The sequence below is a fragment of the Oryzias latipes genome, chromosome 2 (assembly GCF_053564925.1).
Source record: "Oryzias latipes strain Hd-rR chromosome 2, Olatipes_Hd-rR_3.1".
Classification (NCBI taxonomy): Eukaryota; Metazoa; Chordata; class Actinopteri; order Beloniformes; family Adrianichthyidae; genus Oryzias; species Oryzias latipes.
In genome coordinates this window covers 51,619,112-51,639,497 of record NC_136238.1, presented here as the reverse complement: position 1 = coordinate 51,639,497, position 20,386 = coordinate 51,619,112, and the positions used below count along the sequence as shown (strand labels likewise).

Sequence of the window (20,386 nt, the reverse complement as noted above, 5' to 3'; positions counted from 1 at the left end):
TCCACATGGGGGGGTCTGTCTCCAGTACCCTCAGCTGCAGTGTAGGGGCACCACAGGGGACTGTGCTGTCCTCTTCTTTTCACGCTGTATACGTCTGACTTCAGCTGTAACACCTCAACCTGCCACATGCAGAAGTTCTCGGACGATACAGCTATTGTGGCTTACATCAAAGGAGAAGAGGAGGGGGAGTACAGGCGGCTGGTGGAGGGCTTTGTGGCCTGGAGCGGGGAGAATAAGCTGCAGCTGAACATCCAGAAGACCAAGAAGATGGTTCTGGACTTCAGAAGGAAAGCCTGAACACCTCAGCCTGTGGGTTTTCTCAAACCTGGGGGTTATGTTGGACCACAAGCTGGACTGGACCACCAACACGGACCAGCTCTACAAGAAGAGCCAGTCCAGGCTGGACTTTCTCCAGAGGCTGCGCTCCTTTAACATCTGCACTAAACTGCTGCACATGTTTTATCACTCAGTGGTGGAGAGTGCTCTCCTCTATGCTGCTGTGTGCTGGTGCAATACCAGCAAGAAGAACATCTGCAGGCTCAACAAGATCATGAAGAGGACGAGCTCTGTGGTGGGACTGAAGATGGATCTGGTGGCAGAGCAGAAAACTCTGAGCAGGTTCAGGGCCATCATGAGGATTATCTCACATCCCCTACATGAGGCCTTCACCAGCAGGAGGAGCACTTTCAGCAACAGACTGCTGTCCCAGCGCAGCTCCAGAGAAAGACTGAGGCAATCGTTTGTTCCTCGTGCCAACAGGCAATACAATTCTCTGGCAGGGCATCTTAGAAGTAATTTGTTTTCATTTATTTTTATTGAAAGATTTTTTAATTATTAATTTGTTTATTTTTATCTATTAATCTTTCCAATCGTGTGTGTGTGTGTTCATGTGTGTGTGTGTGTGTGTGTGTTTTATGAGTGTGAGCAGATGGGCATTTTTAATGACCTATTCTGTTCTACAAACCCACAACCCAAAACTTGAACGGTGACATCTTGACAGAACTCTCTGAGGCTACAACATCTTTGTCTGCATTGTCATGATGACGGTCTGATAAACGGATCTCTGTCTGTGTCTGAAGGTGTAACAGTATGGGAATGGCTTTGGCTTTAATGTCCCCAAAGTTCTGTAACCTCGGTATTCAGTGGACACTCAGCCCCCAGACTTTGAAGTAAAGTCAGCAGAGCATGTTAGAGGCAGTGTCATAATAAGGGCACCCATTTTTTGAGCTTGAATTTACCTTTAACTCCCTGATTGATTATTTTACTCTTTGTTTTTTGCTTTGCTGACGCTGGCCCAGCTGATTCATTGTACATAGTTACTGATTTTAGACTTAGACCTGGTACTTTGTTGGACAGTCAAACAGATCATCTGTCATGTATGTATGTATGTCACGAATGGACTTTAATATGAATTTATACTAGGACTCAGGCTTGGATAGAAATACTTATGTGCCACTGAAACTATGAAATATTGTTTCCCTTTGATCAATTTGTCTGTATTCAGAACCCACTGAATCGCTGTCAGGGTCACAGGGTTGCTGGAGCCTATCCCAAACCCCAAGCAGGTTGCCAGTCTGGTGCAGGTTTAAAGGAAACAGTTTTAAGGATTCAGTAAGTGGTTTCCAGGTGTGGTGTTTATTAGCTTAAATGATACATGTAAACATGCTGCTTCTGGAATTCATTCATGAATAATCTTGAAGGAAATTGGTATGATTGCTGTGTCCAGAAATTGGGCATGTTTGTTGACTGGTTTGGATTCAGAGAAATGTTTTTACAGGTTGTGCCTATTTGTTGTTACCCTTTTGCCCCAGACTCCCTGAGATTTTCCCAGCAATGATACTGAAGGGACGGGAATCTGTCTTTTAAATGAAACCATGGTAACTTACCAGTAAAGACAAGCACATCAGTATACACATTTGTTCTAGAGTCTCTTGCAGGGGTAGTAATACCTGTTAGATGACTTCAAAATATTGTTAAGAAACATACAGTACAGACCAAAGGTTTGGACACACCTTCTCATTCAAATGAATGGGACACACCTTTCCATTCATTTGAATGAGAAGGTGTGTCCAAACCTTTGGTCTGTACTGTAGCAAATCCTCCAACTGTTCCTGTTCATCCTCCACCAACACTAACACCAACTGTCCTCATGTCCTCTTCCAACTATAAACTTCCTATTTTGTTTCAACCTCAGCTTCTTGCTACCAAAATCACCACAGTCCCTCCTCTCAACGTGTCCAAACTTCCTCCGTCTTCCTCCTCTGCATTTATGTGTAGATACACAGCATAAGGTGAATTAGCTGCAGGACCACCGTGGTCACTTACTCAGTTTAAAATCCTCCTCAAATGTTGAAAGAACACACAGAAAGTTAGTAACAAAGTGGAAGACATTCCTCACATGTGTGCAAACATTAGTGTTTCCATGGTAATGGCCATGCATGGCAGGAGAGGCTTCATGATGTGGGCCTCACATGAAGCCTAAAGACCCTGATTATAGTGTGAGTTTGGTTCAGCTGTTCTGCAGTTTTCCAGAGTTTGCTTAAACAAACCCTGAGATAAAACGAGAGCCTCTAGTGAAGTAAACTAAAGCTGGACATGACGGGGTGAGAGGATGAGGAACCAAGACCTGCAGTCCACTGTCAGAAACTGTTTGGGGTCATGAGAAGGACGACCCTCTGCAGAGCAGAGCAGCTCCTAATTGGCTGATTTATCTTTGTGTTTGCAGATGAAAGAGAAGATGTTCAAAAGAAGACTTTCACCAAATGGGTCAACTCTCAGCTGGCTAAGGTGAGTCCTTTAGACTGCTAGTCTCAGAAGACAAAGCTCATCTATAAAGGAACTGGTTTTGGTCAATTGTTTTTCAAATTGTTTTAAAGGGTTTCTAAAATTTTTCTTGTTTATGTGTTTTATATCCTAACCCGTAACAATAGAAACATTATGTCACCCTGTCTCTGAGTACCGGTTACAAGAGTGATCATGAATTGTTTTGAGGAAATCTTCATGAAGGACATCCTCTATACTGGTGTGGACAGGTAGCAGTTTACCTGTTGAGGGAACTCCAGAGAGCTCTGACTCACCTTGAGCTCACCTGGAGCAAGCCATTACAGAAACTCAGGGACTTGGTTCTGCCTACAGCATTTTCTTTCTGGATAAAATAATAGATCGAGTCTTTTTTTTTAACAAAGGGGCACCACAAGGCTGTGTGTTCAATCTAGTCCTTTTGGATCTCTATCACTATCCACTCATCAGACAACACCACAGTGGTGGGTCATGTGTTAGACAATCATGAGGCACACCACTGTGGTGTCTGGACCAAAGCCCGGGCGTATACCTGTAGGACCAAGGAGGTCAATGGGGGTAAATGGAAACATCACCTTCCTGTGAATCCATGTCATCAAACCCATTTCGGGGGTGGGGGGAGGTTAAGTATTATGTTAGGGCACCTGGACAAAGCCCTGGACATCACTGGGGAGGGGTTGGATTGGATGGAATGGACTTGAATGAACTGAAAGGTCACATTTAAAGCAGTTCAGGAGGTCAGAGAAATCCTGGTAAAGTGTGAGCCTGATGTTGGGTCATAACCAAGTACTCTCCATTCAGAAAGAGAAAGTGAATCTATTGAATACAGGAGCAGAAAGTGTTTAGATGTTAGCATGAGTGCCTTCAGTCCGGCTGTCAGACTGGAAAAGTGTTTTCAATGGTGAGTCTGGGTTGAAAACTTCCTTAAAGCTTTTTGAACCATCTCACTCGGTTCTTCAGTCTTATTCATCTTAGTCTTTTCAACTTTCCACGCCCTCTCTTGTCTTTCTGACTCCTCCCATGTCTGCACAGGTGTCTGCAAATTTCTGTCCAGCCAGATTCAGTAAAATCTTTTCTGTTCGTGGACACCAACTTGGACACAAACAGTAGTGGTTGTATAGGAGTCCTCGTCCCAGTCTATGCTTTCAGGCTGATCCTTACTGCCTCTCTGGCACAGCTGACATTTTTCATCTACATTTCTTTATGGTAAGGCTTCTGTTGTTTAACAGGAAGGCCTGACCAAGAAAAGAATGGCTGTAAACACTGCCAGGGACAGAGAATTGTCATTCGCTCACACTCGCTAAAACATATTGACTGTTCGTTTGAAGAAAGATCAACATGCATGTAAGTTCATGCTCAGAGAAGCAAGGGTTAGCTAGGCGGTAAGTGTGAAGGAGATGGAGAGAGACAGATGAGGAGACAAAGGGATTTCAGAAGAGGGGTCAGAAGAAAACTGGAGGAAAAAGAGAATAAATTGTAGTTAGAGAAGTGGAGGAGATAAAGAATGTGGGCAAAGATAATGATAGAGACTCTGAAAGACAGACAGGAGAATTTCCTGGTTTTGACCATATTACCAGTTATTTGGTAATAGAATTGTTAGTTTTGTTTGTTTTCACCGTTTGTAATTGAATTTTGGAACTTAAACTAAAGGTTTTTGATTGAATCCAGATTCTGAACAACTAAACAGTGGAGAGGACAAGTCCCCCTAAAACAGATCTGGAAGAAACCTCCAACAGAACCAGACTCTGTGAGGGCAGCAGATGCTGAAAATAGTCAAACCCAGAATCCCTGGAACATTTGTCATAAAACGGCAGACATTGGAGTAGGGATAAAAGCTCTACAACAACTGATAGTAGACAAGAGACAAGTTTGTTATTACAACCATGAAGACAGTGGTGAGATGATCTGCAGGGATGACAGAGGAGGTCCAGGTGGAGGTGAGACTGTACCAGGGATCGGCTTTGAGGTTCTTCTTGTTTCCATGGTGATGAATAGACTGACAGATGAGATGATATGAGACAGTGTCTGTGGATCATTATGTTTGCAGATGACACTGTGATCTGTAGAGAGGGCAGGGAGCAGATGGAGATGGTTTGGACATGGAGGAACAGTGATGATGTTGGTTCAAGGATGTAAAAGTTCTAACAGAACCTGGTTCTCACGTCCCGTCCATCTCCACCTTGCTCCAGAAGTTTATTTTCCAACAAGGAGCTGTGGTTCTCCGGTACCTGGTACAGGCCTGGTTTAGCTGGGCGTCGTGTGAGCTGGCTTGTGATGTGGTTCAGTGTCACTCGCGGTTTGAAGTTTCAAGAAGAGTCTTGATCACAGACTGTTCATGCTACCAATCAGTGTTTGGGTGTGTGTGTCCCTGCAGACGGGGAAAGCTCCTGTAGAAGACTTGTTCTCAGAGCTTTCTGATGGACGGCTATTGCTGGAACTGCTGGAGGAGCTGACAGGACATCAGCTGGTATTACCCCCCCCCATACACACACACACACACACACACACACTCACACGCACACACACACATATGTGTCTTTTACATTGGATTTATTGATTCAGAGTAAAGATCGTCTCAGAAATGTCTGTGTTTGTGGGTCTTTATATTTGTATTTCTTAATTTAAGTGACAGGGCATACAACGAACAGTGTAGAGTGCTCTGAATATAGTGAGACACTGTAAACATGCTGGATTGTAGTCTAGGCTAATTTCCATCCTCTGTCCCATTCTGACCATGGCCAGCCACCAAAAGACTATAGATAAAATAAATAAAGTAAAAAAGTACATTAGTAATGTGAAACTGCATGATATAAAATTAACATAACTTAGATTACATTTAAAAAAGTTTAAAATACATAGTTCCTCAAAGTATACATCAATAAAATCACTAAAATCAGAACAATGCTATGACAACTGTGACCTCTTTTTTCAGGTGAAGTTGGAGAGAGGAGTCACACGAGTTCACTCACTGAACAATGTCAACCGCGCCCTGCACATCCTCCAGAAGAACAATGTGAGTGGTGACCGACCTCATCTGGACCTCCTGAAGACGACCTTCACTTCTGGAGCTCATAGACGTTCCCCAGATGCAGACTAGCCCTTGTGCTATCTTAGATGACCCCCCCTTCCATTGACGTGTTCTCCCTACCATGACAAAGGTGGATAAAGGTGGAAAGATTTCATGTAATCCATGGACACCAGTGAAGATCACAAATCATTGAAGAAAAAAGGTTCAGAGCTCTGTCTAGTGGGTCTAGATGACCCACTGTCTAGTACGGGGGTGTCAAACTCATTTTCACTGAGGGCCACATCAACATAGTGTCTGTCCTCAAAGGGCCAGATGTAACTTATACATTTATCAAATGTAATGAAAAATAAATGTAACTACTCCTTACTGTTAAAAAGCTCATTTATTTATTATAAAGTTTTAAAGTGACAATTACAGTAGCATAGAAAACATGTTTGCTTGTTACTTTAGCATAAATACTTTTAAATTGTGTCCACTTATTAAAACCCACGATCAAACTATCCAAGTGAATAAAGAAAAATAGCATAAAACTGAGCGATAAAAACACGTATCACACGTGTAACATTTAACAAAAAAAGGCTGCACACAGCCTTCCATCCAACTGATGGTTTGATGACAACAATTTGTCTGCATACACACAGAAGACCTGAAAACATGAAATAATTACAACAGCAGCTAATATGTTAACTAAAGAAAGATTTTATTTTAAGAAATTTCAAACTTTTATGCTCTCGCGGGCCACATAAGACAACATGGCGGGCCACATTTGACCCCCGGGCCTTGAGTTTGACACATGTGGTCTAGTGGGTCTAGATGACCCACTCCCAGTGTTAACGTGCCTAGGATAGCACAAGGGATACAGCCTTCAGCCTGACTAGATGATGAAAAGACAAGACAATGTCAGAAAAACCTGTGTTCATGGCATTTTATACAAAATGTGGTTCCTGTCTCCAGCTCGACTCGTGCCTTTGACTGTCCCCCCAACCACGGCTGGATGAAGCTCGTCTGCTGGACTTTATATATGTAGTTGTATATTTAGATAAGTTAATTCTTCTCTAAGAGTTCTGGTAAATCGCCTGTCCGTCCTGGGGGAGGATCCCTCCTTCATGTGGGCACCCCTGAGGTTTCTTCGTTTTTTCAGGAATCCGTTTTTTTAGGAGTTTTTCCCTCACAGAGAAGGGGGGTCTGAGGGCAGGGATGCCAGTGTAGCTTAGTCAGTTTGTTAGTTCATTTTAGTATTTTCCTATTGAACTCTTTGTATTCGTGATCCTTTTGAGTTCATGTTTTACTTCGAAGCCCATCGAGACGACTGTTGTTGTGATTTTGGGCTATACAAATAAAATTGAATGAATGAATGAATGAATGAAAATCACCCTGTCATTGTTATGCAGTACATTCAGCATTTATCCCAGCTTGTATGAACAGAAACACGGCTGTACCTGATGAATTCACTACTGATCTGCAATGTTCACATTGGCTGAGAAAAGTCACAACAATAAAAGTCTACCAGAACATCTGCCAGGTGGTTACAGGGAAGATCAGGGAGTTCTGAACAGTATCTGAGACTTTCCCTGACAGTTTTAGCCTGAAGACCCAACTGTCCTTATGGAGGTATACTAGGAGTCTGTGCGGGGTACACAGGTGACCCACAGGAGGTATCAAGGTGGTAGATCGCTCAGTGAACCGGTAGAGATAAAAAGTTAGTTTTCTTTGTTCATGCTACGGGCAACAGGTGGTAGTGAAAACTTCTACAACACGTAAGGGGAAGGTAGGTGAGACGCAGGCATTTGTGTAGATATTTCACCACCCATCCACCCACCCTGGACCCTCTGGAACCTCCCCGTTCATCTGATGTTTGTTGCCAGATAAAAGCAGAATCACTTTCTCCTCTCTGTCTCCTTCAGGTTGATCTGGTGAATATTGGAGCGGCGGACATCGTTGATGGAAATCACAAATTGATTCTTGGGCTCATCTGGAGCATCATACTTCACTGGCAGGTGTGGATGCTTACAGACATGCTAGCTTGATGCAGACAGATGTTGCTTCATGGAGCTTTTTACACACAAAAACACACAGAGCAGCACTTTCCACGTTAGTGGGATGTTTGTTCAGCTTCAGTGCTGTTCTTTCATTTCTTTATAGGTTTTTAGAGCATTTCTGTTAGATCTAGCTGTCATGTTTGCTGCTCAGACAAAGTTTCAGGCTAAGATGAAGCTTCCTCAGATGTAAAATGCTTTTCTTGAATTCATGCTAGAAAAGCTCAAGTTCTGCATTAGCGCGTGTTATCTGGCTAGTTAGCCCTGTTTTAGTCAGGACTAACAAGCTGCTCTCCAGCAATAGATGATGTCATGATTGGTGGTCAAAAGTGGTCAAGAGTCCAAACTCCATCGGAATCAGCTGTAAAGGAGAATCCATGTGTAAGGAAAGGATTGTAGAAACTCAGATTCAAATTAAACTCAACCTAAGTTTCTGGAGAAAAGCAGAATTTCCTGAAATGGGGATTAAAAAAAAAGACGTTGGTGGTTCTGGAAGGATGCTGCGTCTTTAACCACCATCATGACCAGGCTGTCCCCGTCAATCACTTTGCACTGATGTGTTCAGGTGAAGGATGTGATGAAGGACGTGATGGCGGGCCTACAGCAGACCAACAGCGAGAAGATTCTGCTGAGCTGGGTTCGTCAGAGCACCCGTCACTACCCTCAGGTGACAAATACCTCTCCTTGTTGATCCATTCCTTACCTCAAAGACGCACAGCTCCTCTGGGTTGGTCTAAAGCTTCTTCTTCCTCCATCTGCAGGTCAATGTGGTGAATTTCTCCAGCAGCTGGAATGACGGGTTAGCCTTCAGCGCCCTGATTCACAGCCACAGGTACGGCCGTGGAAAGGGAAGTCTTTGGGGGAACTGTCTCAGTTAAAGGGGTCTCTGTGTCCTCTGGACAGACCAGAGCTGATTGACTGGAGCTCGGTGGAGGAGGAGTCGGCGGTGGACAGGCTGGAGAATGCCTTTAAGAAAGCTGAGCAGCACCTGGGGATCGAGAGGCTGCTGGACCCAGAAGGTACTGCTGGTTCCATCACTCAGTACCACCACTCTTTGGTGGTTCAGGCTGGCAAAACTCCAACTAAGCCTTTATGAAAATTATAAAATAGTCTTCTGCTGATTAGTTTTCCAAGTCATGCATAGATTCTTTATTTAACTACTGAGCATGTTCACATGCTACTGGATCATCCAGTATGGGGATGAACGGACAGAAGTGGACTGACAGATGGACATATGGACAAACTGACAGATGGACAAACTGTCAGATGGACAAACTAACAGATGGACTAGTATAACGACTGATGAACTAAAAACAGGAACAGTAGGTTCATGACCCAATATGGAGGAGACAGGCTTTATTGGCAGAAACCTAAACATTAAATAGATCAACCAGTAAACGACAAAAACCCATGGAGGAAGAAGAGGGTGACGAAGCAGAGAAACTTGCATAGACTGAGAGTAATTGACAGAACTGAAGACAGCTGTGGAGGAACAGGCTGAACCTGATAAGAATGACAGGGAGGACAGACCATGACGAAAACCTAAAAAATCACAAAGACCTGAGAGAGGAATCCTTACTACAGGAAAAGATAGAAGGGAGAGCTAAATGATGGACAGACCAACGGGCTGATGGACTGACCATTTCTTGTGTTGAGTTTTGGCACAAAGCTGCTTTTCTTATTGTGTAAATGGTTAAATAGTTATGGTAGTCTGTGATAGTCGGGTTCCCCCTGGACATGTTAAAGGTGGCGTTCAGACGTCCATGCGTTTGTGCGTTGCAGATGTGGCGGTGCCGAGTCCTGACAAGAAGAGCATCATCATGTACGTGACGTCCCTGTTCAGAGTGTTTCCTCAGAGCGTCTCCATGGAGGCCATCCAGGAGGTGGAAAAGCTGTCAGCAGCCTTCACCGGTGCCGGCCGAGCAGAAGCAGAGGAGCATTACCAAATCCAGACCCAGCAGCGCTTCTCCCAGCAGGTGCAAACACACCACCACCTTACTGTTGGTCACGGCCTCTTCAGCCGACCTGCAGCCGTCTGCATTCCAGGAGTTCAGGGTTTCAAAACTGGAGATCCAAAGTCCTGCTTTACCTTTAAAACTACCAGGACTCTAGGTCAGGGTTAGCATCAGGGTTCCAGGCAATATTTTACTCTGAAAATGTGCAAATAATAAGTTCATCTGCCGATATATCTATGCTGATGCCAATCTACTATGACGAAATCTACACATGGTTTTAGAAAGGATGGACAAGTGTTAGCAAACGGCTGTAAGCAGCTGATCTCTGGCAGAAGATAAGAAACCATGGATCCTCCAAGAAGCAGCAGATGCTGCAGAAGATGGAAGTTTGTCCAGGGCCACACTTGGACACGGATGAAGCTGGCATCAGTTTCTGATGGTTCCCTGTAGAGAACAGAGTGGAAAGTTCATTTTAGGGCCTCAGCAGGCAGAGCTGAAGTATTTAGGAACATCAGTTGAATCTATCAGAGTGATGGAGCAGGAAACCTTTAGAGACATTGCTGCTTTGTCAAGTTTGGACCCACAGTTTGGTTTAAACTACAGCAGATAGTAAATAGTTCAGGAGTCATCAGTGAAAAGGATCAGAACCAAGACAAACCCGCAGAATTTCTCTGCAGTAGGTCCGACCAACAGCATGACTATAGACTCATCCGTCATTGCTGCTCATTGGGGGGAATTCCTGCCCTCTCTAGCCCTAACTCCTCTTGTAATCTTCCACCTCTGCTGCCCTCTGTCTTCCCCTCAGATCACGGTGAGTGTGGCTCAGGGCCGGGTCCGGAGCCCCTCTTCTCAGCCTCGCTATAAAAGCCACGCCTACACCCAGGCTGCATATGTCACATCGCCAGAGCAAAAGAGGAGGCGGTTCACCGATCAGGTGCTGTGCTGCTCGCCCGGTCTCCTGATGATGTCCTGAAATGTTTCTGAAAGCAGGTCATTGACACGCTGACACCATGTTGTTCATGTCGCTAATGTTTTCCTCAAGCTAATGTTTTCTCTGGCATTCTTATCTGGGCTCCCTGCAGCTAACTGTCAAAATATCCCAACTACATTTATTAAATGGTAATGGTAAATGGCGTATACTTATATAGCGCCTTTCTTCCTACAAGGACAAAGCGCTTTACAGTCACACACACATTCACACACTGGTGGCCGCTCCACTGCCAAACACAGGCGCCTGCCTACCACCAGAGGCAAGGTGGGGTTCAGTGTCTTGCCCAAGGACACTTCGACTCATGGGCGTGCAAGGCGGGAATCGAACCTGCAATCTTACGATCATGGGACGACCGCCCTACCGCTGCACCACGGCCGCCACATATTAGCAAATGTTCGTCCGCTAGCATCCACCAGAATGATTGACAGGATCTATCTATCATGTGACCAGCTCAGCCAACAGCCTCTGATAACAGCAGGCAGGTATTCAATGCAGCAGAAACCCAAACTTTATCGATAAAGAAAATAAAAAACTTAACAAGAATTCATCTGACTTTATACAACATTCTTTTCCAAAATTTTACTTTTTATTAATTGTAACACTATACACTGTTCCTCAGCTCGTGTATTCTCGACACTGTGTAATTCTTTTTAAATGTGGTGGGTCTGTGTACTCCATTTTACTGATTGGACCATGAGTCTGGAATAAATTCTATCTATCTATCTATCTATCTATCTATCTATCTATCTATCTATCTATCTATCTATCTATCTATCTATCTATCTATCTATCTATCTATCTATCTATCTATCTATCTATCTATCTATCTATCTATCTATCTATCTATCTATCTATCTATCTATCTATCTATCTATCTATCTATCTATCTATCTATCTATCTATCTATCTATCTATCTAATAATTGTAATAAGAAACAAGATGGGAGGGGCCACGTGTCTAATCAACGCATAGAGACGTTAACTACACAACAATTTTTCTTAAAGACAAACCATCTGTTCCTACAACTACCGATTATGTGGGAGAAGAAGAAGAAGTGTGTTTGGAAAGATAGAGCTGGGTGTCATCAGCAAACAATGAAGATGGAGGGATGTTGCATCATGGGAGATAATGGTAGTTTAGGGAAGGCCAGGAGAAACAACCACTGTGATCTAAACCAGGATTTAAAAGAAAGGAAATAAAGCTGCTGTTGGCAAGAGGGTGGGAGCAAGAAGAGGGGGGCATTAGGGTAAATGATGGAACAAACCAAAGGGAGGAGATGGAGTCGGCAGGATTTGACCAAGGCTGTGGAGGGGGGGTTCAGCTGAAATACAGAAATGATTCACGGTTGAGGTTTGAAAATTCAGCTGAAAGTGCGGAGAGGATTGTGGGAACAGTCGCTGAATGTGATAAACTTTTGAATTGACAGACAGCATTAATGCACGGTGTGTGTGGTCTGAATCCAGGTGAGATGGAAGGGAGTTTGAAAGCATCTTAAGCTCTTCGTTTTACCTTTGGAACCAATGAGAACAGAGCAGAACCTGGATCAGGTCGTGTGACGGCAGTCCAGCTGTTCTGCATGAACGTTCCAGATGATGACACGTATCTTTCATGGACGATCATTTCAGAGGTGAAGCATGGAGGCACTTCAGGAAACCAAACTGCACAGGAGTTTAGTAGACAAATCATAACCCTATATGTGATACAGAATCACCAGAATCAGGAAGGAATTATCAGAAGACAGAGGATCAATGATAACAACACTAATATGTAGAAATGAGTTATTTTGATAAATGTCTGGGATATTTCCTCTGGATGATCCATGTTCTATCTGATAAGCAGTTGAACATGGATGTTGGCGTGTATTTTGTTGGGTTTTTCTGGTATTCCGTGTCAGTTTGGGGTCAGATTCGGCCTTTTTGACCTTGTCTGTCCTCCTTAATTCAGGTTCCTCAGGAATATCTTTGCGTTCTGTAAAACCAGGAGTTCCTCTGAAGGAGGTTCTGCTTCTCTGCAGCTGGAGCATTTATTTCTCCTCCATTTTGTTCTGAATCTTTTATGTGAGTCTAACTTTCCTCTTTGACTCTGCAGTTCCTGAGTCCCAGTCAAGAGGAGCTCCAGCGAGGCCTCAGTCCTCTGCCTCCAGGATCCACCAGCCTGGAGAGCTACCAGGCCTCCCTGGAGGAGGTACTGACCACAGCATTGACTAGAAGGACCAGCCTGTCTCTGTGTTTGACTACAACCTTTGCTCTGAAAGGTCCTGACTTGGCTGCTGTCGGCTGAGGATGGTCTGCAGGGGCAGCCCCCCATCTCCACCCAGGTGGAGGAGGTCAAAGAGCAGTTTCACATGCATGAGGTAAGACCTGCAGCTCCTCAGCTCTATGAAGGATACATCTACGCACACAAACAACAAAATGAAGGATTTAGTCAGCCACCCGTTTCTCTAGTTTCCCACCTGCAGAGATGATTTTATGTAATGTTCATCATAGAAACGATTCAACTATGAGCCCCAGAATGAGAAACACTGATATTTATTTACAAATGATGGTGGAAAATAACCAACGTTCTTTCAATACTTCTACACCCTTTGATGGGAATGACAGAGGTCAAAGGTTATCTGGGTCTGTGTTGTTTGGTCCATTCTTCCATGCGGATCTCCTCTAGAGCAATGATGCTTTGGGCCATTGAGGCACACAGACTTTCAGATTGAGATCTGGATCCTGGCTGGTCTACTCCAGGACCCTGAAACGCTTCTTAGGAAGCCACTCCTCAGTTGCCATGGTGACGTGTTTGGGATCACTGGTGGAAGATCCAGACAGCAGGTTTTCCCTCACAATCTGTCCCCATGGACCCATTAATCTTTTTCTTCTTATGGATCATTCGGTCTGTCCCCTTTGTAGAAAACAGCCCAAAGCATGTTGCTTCCACCCCCATGCTTCACAGTAGGGGTGATGTTCTTTGGAGTGCTTTAAAGCTGTCCTGTGGGGGTAGCTGACCCTAACTGCCTCTCTCTGTCTTCCACCAGGGCTACATGGTGGAGCTGACCACACACCAAGGCAGCGTGGGTCGCGTCCTGCGGGCCGGAGCCGCCCTGCTGCAGGAGGGGCACCTGAGCGAGGAGGAGGAGTCTGAGGTCCGGGAGCAGATGAACCTGCTGAACTCTCGCTGGGAGCACCTGAGGGTGGCCAGCATGGAGAGGCAGAGCAGGTAGGAGGAGTAGACCCCGCCCCCTGTTTGACCATCTAATCCAGGGGTGTCAAACATACAGCCCGTATCCGGCCCGCCAGGTGGTTAAGTCCAGCCCACACATGAAGAGTAAAAATCATAAGGATGGTTAAAAAAGAAAGCAAGTTTCTAGTCCATTCCTGTGGCGAGTTATGATTTTTTAAAGAAATAACCGAAATGCGCAATTCCGCCACTAGGGGGAGCAAAGGAAAGGCAAGACAGGTGAAACAGCATATCTCTGCATGTGCCAAAAGTGAAACCTAACAGCTCTGTTTCTGGATAAGATGCACTTTGGTTCCCTATGAGCCTCACCACTGTTATCTTGCTATAAGGATGATCAGTAGTGACACCCTAAAGACCAAAATGTTGTTAGAAAGGGAAGTGGAGTGGAGATCTTTCCAGGAAAAATGGACAGTTTTTTTTTCTTTCACGAAGCTGAATGCAAAACCCCCATGCTTGGTATGTCATCAACAGGTTGCAGTCTTCAAAGATTATAACATTCAGCACTAAGAGACTCACCATAAAGACAAGTTTCTGGATTCCTTAAATGTCAGATGTAAAATATTCAGTCTGTATAAAATTAAATAGACCAACTTTTTTTTAATTGAAATTAATTTTATTTGAGATCCATTTGCCCCAAGTGATTAGGCTACTACGTTGGTTGAGGCATTTTTTCAAATTGAGTAAAAAAAACTAAAACAAAGCTGTTATTTTGCTTTTATGTTATGGTCCGGCCCACTTGAGATCAGACGGGCTGAATGTGGCCCCCCAACCAAAATGAGTTTGACACCCCTGATCTAATCTGACCAGAAACATCAGGAACTCTAGAGGAAACTGAGGGAAAGATCTGAATCCTACTCAGTTCATGTCAACAGTTTGGATTTAGCAAATATGAATCGATCCATTTACTATGATTGGATGTTTTCTTTTGTGATTTTATTTTAGCTTTATTCTTAATTGATGCTGGTTCCTGTAGAAGTTTTAAGGATGTTTCAGCTTCTCATGAATGTTTTAGTCCATTTTAATGACAGATGGACGCGTTTATGTGAAAACTGTCAGTTCATTTTCAGCAGATCTCTAGTTATTGTTCTAGTAATGTCCAAATATTCTGCTGATTCCTGGATCAGTTTATGGAATGAAGACAAGAATATCAAAGAGACAACTTTAGAATGAAACATGGTAGAAAATGCCTCTAAAAAGCAAAAGATTTCACTCTAGTAACGCATTAAAAGTTAGAGTCAGTAGCTGCACTTCTATTATTTTTTATCACACTGCATTTCATTGATCACTGTTCTTAGATTTTTTAAACTCAACATATGAAACTGAACTACACACACAAATATCTGCAGAAACACACAGACAACATTGTCTTTATCTACACAAACACACACATTTACACAGATTCACACAGAGAGCCGTGGAGACGAGCTGTACAGTACGAGCTAACTCACTGTTCATCCATCACATGTTAGTTCAGAGGTGAATAGGCAGGTGTAAAGATGTCCGTCTGTAGCCCCGCCCACACCACTCATTGCTGGGACCATCAGCAGCTCATTTGTGAGTAGAGTTGTTAGTTTACACCTGATTTTACCAATGCAAAATAAGGATTAATATTTGCTCAAACTCTGTCAGAAAAACATCCTCATATTTCCATCACCTACAAAGGAAAAGCTGAAACTGGCTGCAAATACATTTTTTCTGTTCAGAAGACACAATCCAACTGGAAAATGATGTGTAACTTTTTATGTGGGTACCATAAACTTACAAACCACAAAGAAGTGAGGCCTTTTGGACTAAACTAATCCTTCCACACACACACATACACCTTTAGTCTCTGCTTATTAAGCATTGGAGGTTGGTCCACTTGGTGTGGTTTGAAACATGTAGCTTTAAATGGTCTTCATGTCCTAACTACAGTCTGAGAGTCTAATTTTATTGGGTGGTTGTATTGAAATGTTTCCATTGTTGAGTAAATCTTTGCTGACACACATACATTTGAAGAGATAACAGTGCTCATATAAATTAAAGTATCATCTGCGTACATGAGGAAGTCTGCATTTACAATAGTAATGAATAATGACCACATTAAAAAGGGTCCAAGGACGAGTCCCTGAGACACACCATTGGACATCTCAATTAGCAGGCACTCTCCCTTCACACTAGTTGGTTTGAAGGCATAAGTATGTACGTCTGAACATTATTTGTATTGTGTTCATGTTGACATGTGGACATTTTTGGAGCCAACAGGTGTGTTGATAACATTTGAGTGTGTGTGGGCAGGCCCCGCCCCTTCTAGATTTGTATTACATCTGAACCTGATTAACATCCAGAAACTTGTTGCTTTATGCTGCTTCATGGTCTTATCCCCCCCCCTCCTATTATCACCCTCCTAACCCCCCCCCCCCAACGTCCCTCTTTCTTCTTCCCTTCTTTCCTTTTCCGTCCGGTCCAACACCAAAGATTTTCAAACATGGTTGAATTTACTAAAGTTTGGCCTCAATTCCAAAAGGGGTTTATTCAGACATACCTTTGGTTTGTCTGAAGATTAATAACCCCTCTTGTTAAAGTAAAATATGTCCAACACAAGAGGCCCTCAGCTCTCATCTGCCTGCCCAGCTGTTGGACAGGAAGACATCTCAATCCCAGAGTCACTGGTTTGAAAGATCACCAGAGAGGTTTGTGTGGTAAAACTACTAAAGGCTTCTGGTTAAAACTGCAAATACTTAACGTAAGACTGATTTATAACCTAATGGAAAAGTCTTTAGGAGTTCATTACGCATAACATACATTATGTTGTAACAGTCTACATAAGTTATTAATTACTTTTTAACTTTTTCTATTTTTTGAACTGCTGTAACAATTGAATTTCCCCATTGTGGTATCAATACAGATATCTCTATCCCTATCATTCCTTATTAATAACAAAATGTCCATACATTTCATAATAAACTCCTTTTTTCATCAATAAAACCACCCAGGACTCGTTCTATTGATCAATGTGTCTCTGGAGTGTCCGGTCTCAGCTCCATGTTCTTGTCTCTGGATTTGATGGAAGGTATGGACCTTCTCTCGTCCTGGTGGACCCTGTTGAGCTCCCAGGTTTGGTCAGGAGCTGCTATAAGCAGATGCGGTTTCAGACGGGACACTTTCCCATTCTCTGGACAGTGATGGTTCATTGTTGTTCTTCTGCAGACTCCATGAGGTTCTGATGGACCTGCAGCACCAGCAGCTGCAGCAGCTCACAGACTGGCTGGACAACACGGAGGCTCGCATCAAGAGGATCGGCTCCCAGCCTCTGGGTCCAGACCTGGAGGACGTGAAGCACCAGGTGGAGGAGCACAAGGTGAGGGTTGGTCTGAGGCTGTCCCCCTTCAGGTTCTGGTGTCCAAAGACCTGGATAACCTGTGTGTGTGTGTGTGCAGCTGCTGCAGGAGGACCTGGAGATGGAACAGGTCCGAGTGAACTCTCTGACCCACATGGTGGTGGTGGTGGATGAGAGCAGTGGAGATAGCACCACCGCTGCCCTGGAGGGCAAACTGCAGGTAACAGCACTCAGTCTGATGTCAGAGTGGAGTCAATCTGGTGAATCTGGCTCCAGACTGTTCTATTCTGATACATGAAAGACTTGGAGTCATGGAATTCTGGCCAAATAAAAAATGTGATTATTAACTTCTTCATGATCATTTTTTAAAGGGACGCCATTCATACGTCACTACCAAAAGCCAGTCCCTGATTGGTCAAATTTAAACTTGGTTTAACTTTATTTAACCACTGAGATCAGGATCAAATCAAACTTTATTTATAAAGAACGTTTCAAACTTGTGTGACATAAAGTTCTTTACGTAATAAAAACATCCGGCAACTTTAAAAGGATCATGTTTTCAAGAATGATCCGACCACGAGGATGGGTTAAAAAGCAGAACATACAATCCAAGAACCTATAGAAAAACTGTGTTTAAATATGTGTTAAAGCGTGTTTGAATGTGTTTAAATATAAAATCAAATAAATAATAAATTAAATCTTTAGAACACAGGTTCAGTGGTTCCTCTAAATTCTCTCTAGGTGTGAATGTGAGAGTGCATGGGGGTGTCGTAGTGGCCCTGCAACAGACTGGCGACCTTTGACCCCGAAACGGAAAAGACGGATTAGAAGATGAATGAATGAAAACTTTAGGGATATATCGGTTAAGAAACAAAAGAATAACAAATCAAAACAAATCACTTTTTTTATCTAATCTAATCTAAAAGCATACGCCCAGTTTGAAGGATTCTTATCATTATTTAAGATAATAAAAATAAGTTCTGACTGGAATAAAAGTCGACATCTTTACCTCGATTGGTCCAGGGGAATATTTGATTCTGATTGGGTAAAATAAAACAGGGAACACTAAAAGTAGAAGCTCCTGTCTAACATGACATTCAGCATATTTACCAGCTTCAGGCTCTGTAGCCGTTACCACGACAACACATCACACAAAGTACCAAATACTCCACTTCTTGTTTAAATGTTAGAAATGTCAAGATTTATCAAATCAAACTTTATTTATAAAGCCCCTTTTCATATAAACGTATAACACAAAGTGCTTTATGTAACTGGTGGAGTTTTCCGCTCTGCGTTGTGTTCAGGTTAATGAGAGACCACACTTGGATGCCGAGTCAAACTCTTTTAATCTGTACCTGGTTAACAGAAAATACAAATTCAGAATGCTGTCTGGAGTTTCTTCTGTGTGATTTTTTTCCCCCTCAGCCACGGCTCCCAGCAGTCTCAGTGCTCATGCTTATTAGCACCTCCCCCCACAGCATGTAAAGTAATACAAAAAGAACACGATAAAAAGAGAAAACTGCACCGTACCTGGTTAACAGAAAATACAAATTCAGAATGCTGTCTGGAGTTTCTTCTGTGTGATTTTTTTCCCCCTTAAACAATTGAAAAATGAACAAAAAAGAAAGAAAGAAAAGTTAATTTAAACATCAAAGAAAAATGGCGCGAACCTCAACTAGTTCACGCGAAGCAGTGCAGATCTGCTGATATAGAGCAGCCAAAAATAAATAAAACAACACAAATTACGTAAAATTGACACCACACGATTCCCAACTTTGTGAGTTATGAGTGTAACACACTAATGAACAATTTACAAAGAAATAAAACTAATAAGGGTGGACACTCGGCGATTGACGTCTTACCTCAGCCACGGCTCCCAGCAGTCTAAGTGCGCATGTTCATTAGCACCTGCTAGCGTGCTCGTGGTGAGTTCAAGTACCCTCAGACAGATGAAATACTCTGGTGCAAATGTATGAAAACGGCAGTTTACCATGGATTTGGTGGAATTAAACTAATAAACTTAACACTCGTTACATTTACATTAAAACAAAAATAAATAAATAATATAAAAACAAGCATGAAAATTAAAATAAACAAGCCCAAAAAAAAAATAACAATAAAAATAGGGCCCCCCTCCCTGTACCAACACAACCCCCACTGCTTTCACATCTCCCACCCCCTAACTAATGGGGAAAGACAATAAGAAATGACAAATAAGAAATAGGCGTAGCACGAAAAGAAGATGTTGGAAACGCTAATAGTTGGAGCCCCCCCTCTGTGAACAGCCGCATAGACAGCCGAATGCAGCATCACAGGCGGGGACCGCTCCACCACAGCTAAGTGGTGATGCAGGTCCCCATCCAGAGCTGCAGTGGCTGAACAGCAGCCACCCAGAGGGAGGGGTTCCAGCTGAGGAAGCACCGGAAAATAAATAAATAAAATGAAGTTAAAATAACACATTCAAATCTAGTGTAAGTTCATAAAACAAGATAAATAGAATAAAAATAAATAAATAGTGGTGGTAAAGAATTAGCTAAAAGCCAGGTTAAAAAGATGGGTCTTTAGCCTTATGTGTAGGTGGTGAGGCAAGTTTTATTGAGAGGTCTGTATGTTTCTGGGTAGGGGGCAGGGCAGATGGCTTTGGGCAAAGCCATCAGATCAGAAAAGGGTCGATATCTCGAGCAGGGTCGATAGATTGGGATGGGGCTGATAGATTGCAACAAGGTCGTTAGCTCTGGGCAGGGTTTAGAGCCCGCAAAGGGGCTGATAGCTTGAAGCAATAGTTCTGAACGAGTCGAATAGATTGTAACATGGCGGATAGTTAAGAGCAGGGTTGATAGATTAGAAAAGAGTCTAAATATCAGAACAAAGTTGATTCAATTTCAATTCAATTCTGTTTTTTCCATGTAGCCCAATATTACAAACATTGTCATCTCAAATGGCTTCATACTGGTAATTGTATACTGAACATATATCATAATGAACTTAGCTAAATGCTAAACTAAACAAACTAAACTAAACTGGATATCTATG

General features: G+C 43.0%; 1 protein-coding gene across 9 annotated transcripts in view; it reads left to right on the top strand.

Moving 5' to 3' along the window:
* Positions 1 to 20,386, top strand: part of dmd (dystrophin) — an 86,410-nt gene that overhangs the window by 16,352 nt on the left and 49,672 nt on the right. For 8 of the 9 annotated variants that reach the window (XM_078942343.1, XM_078942330.1, XM_078942348.1 and 5 more), the window contains exons 2-15: positions 2,726 to 2,787; positions 5,174 to 5,266; positions 5,732 to 5,812; positions 7,732 to 7,824; positions 8,429 to 8,530; positions 8,625 to 8,695; positions 8,767 to 8,882; positions 9,646 to 9,839; positions 10,624 to 10,752; positions 12,898 to 12,993; positions 13,064 to 13,162; positions 13,832 to 14,013; positions 17,224 to 17,374; positions 17,454 to 17,573. In XM_078942343.1, coding sequence (XP_078798469.1) covers positions 2,726 to 2,787; positions 5,174 to 5,266; positions 5,732 to 5,812; positions 7,732 to 7,824; positions 8,429 to 8,530; positions 8,625 to 8,695; positions 8,767 to 8,882; positions 9,646 to 9,839; positions 10,624 to 10,752; positions 12,898 to 12,993; positions 13,064 to 13,162; positions 13,832 to 14,013; positions 17,224 to 17,374; positions 17,454 to 17,573 — 1,589 coding nt within the window. The remainder of the gene's footprint in view (positions 1 to 2,725; positions 2,788 to 5,173; positions 5,267 to 5,731; positions 5,813 to 7,731; positions 7,825 to 8,428; positions 8,531 to 8,624; positions 8,696 to 8,766; positions 8,883 to 9,645; positions 9,840 to 10,623; positions 10,753 to 12,897; positions 12,994 to 13,063; positions 13,163 to 13,831; positions 14,014 to 17,223; positions 17,375 to 17,453; positions 17,574 to 20,386) is intronic. The other variant, XM_078942345.1, reaches the window with a different exon arrangement.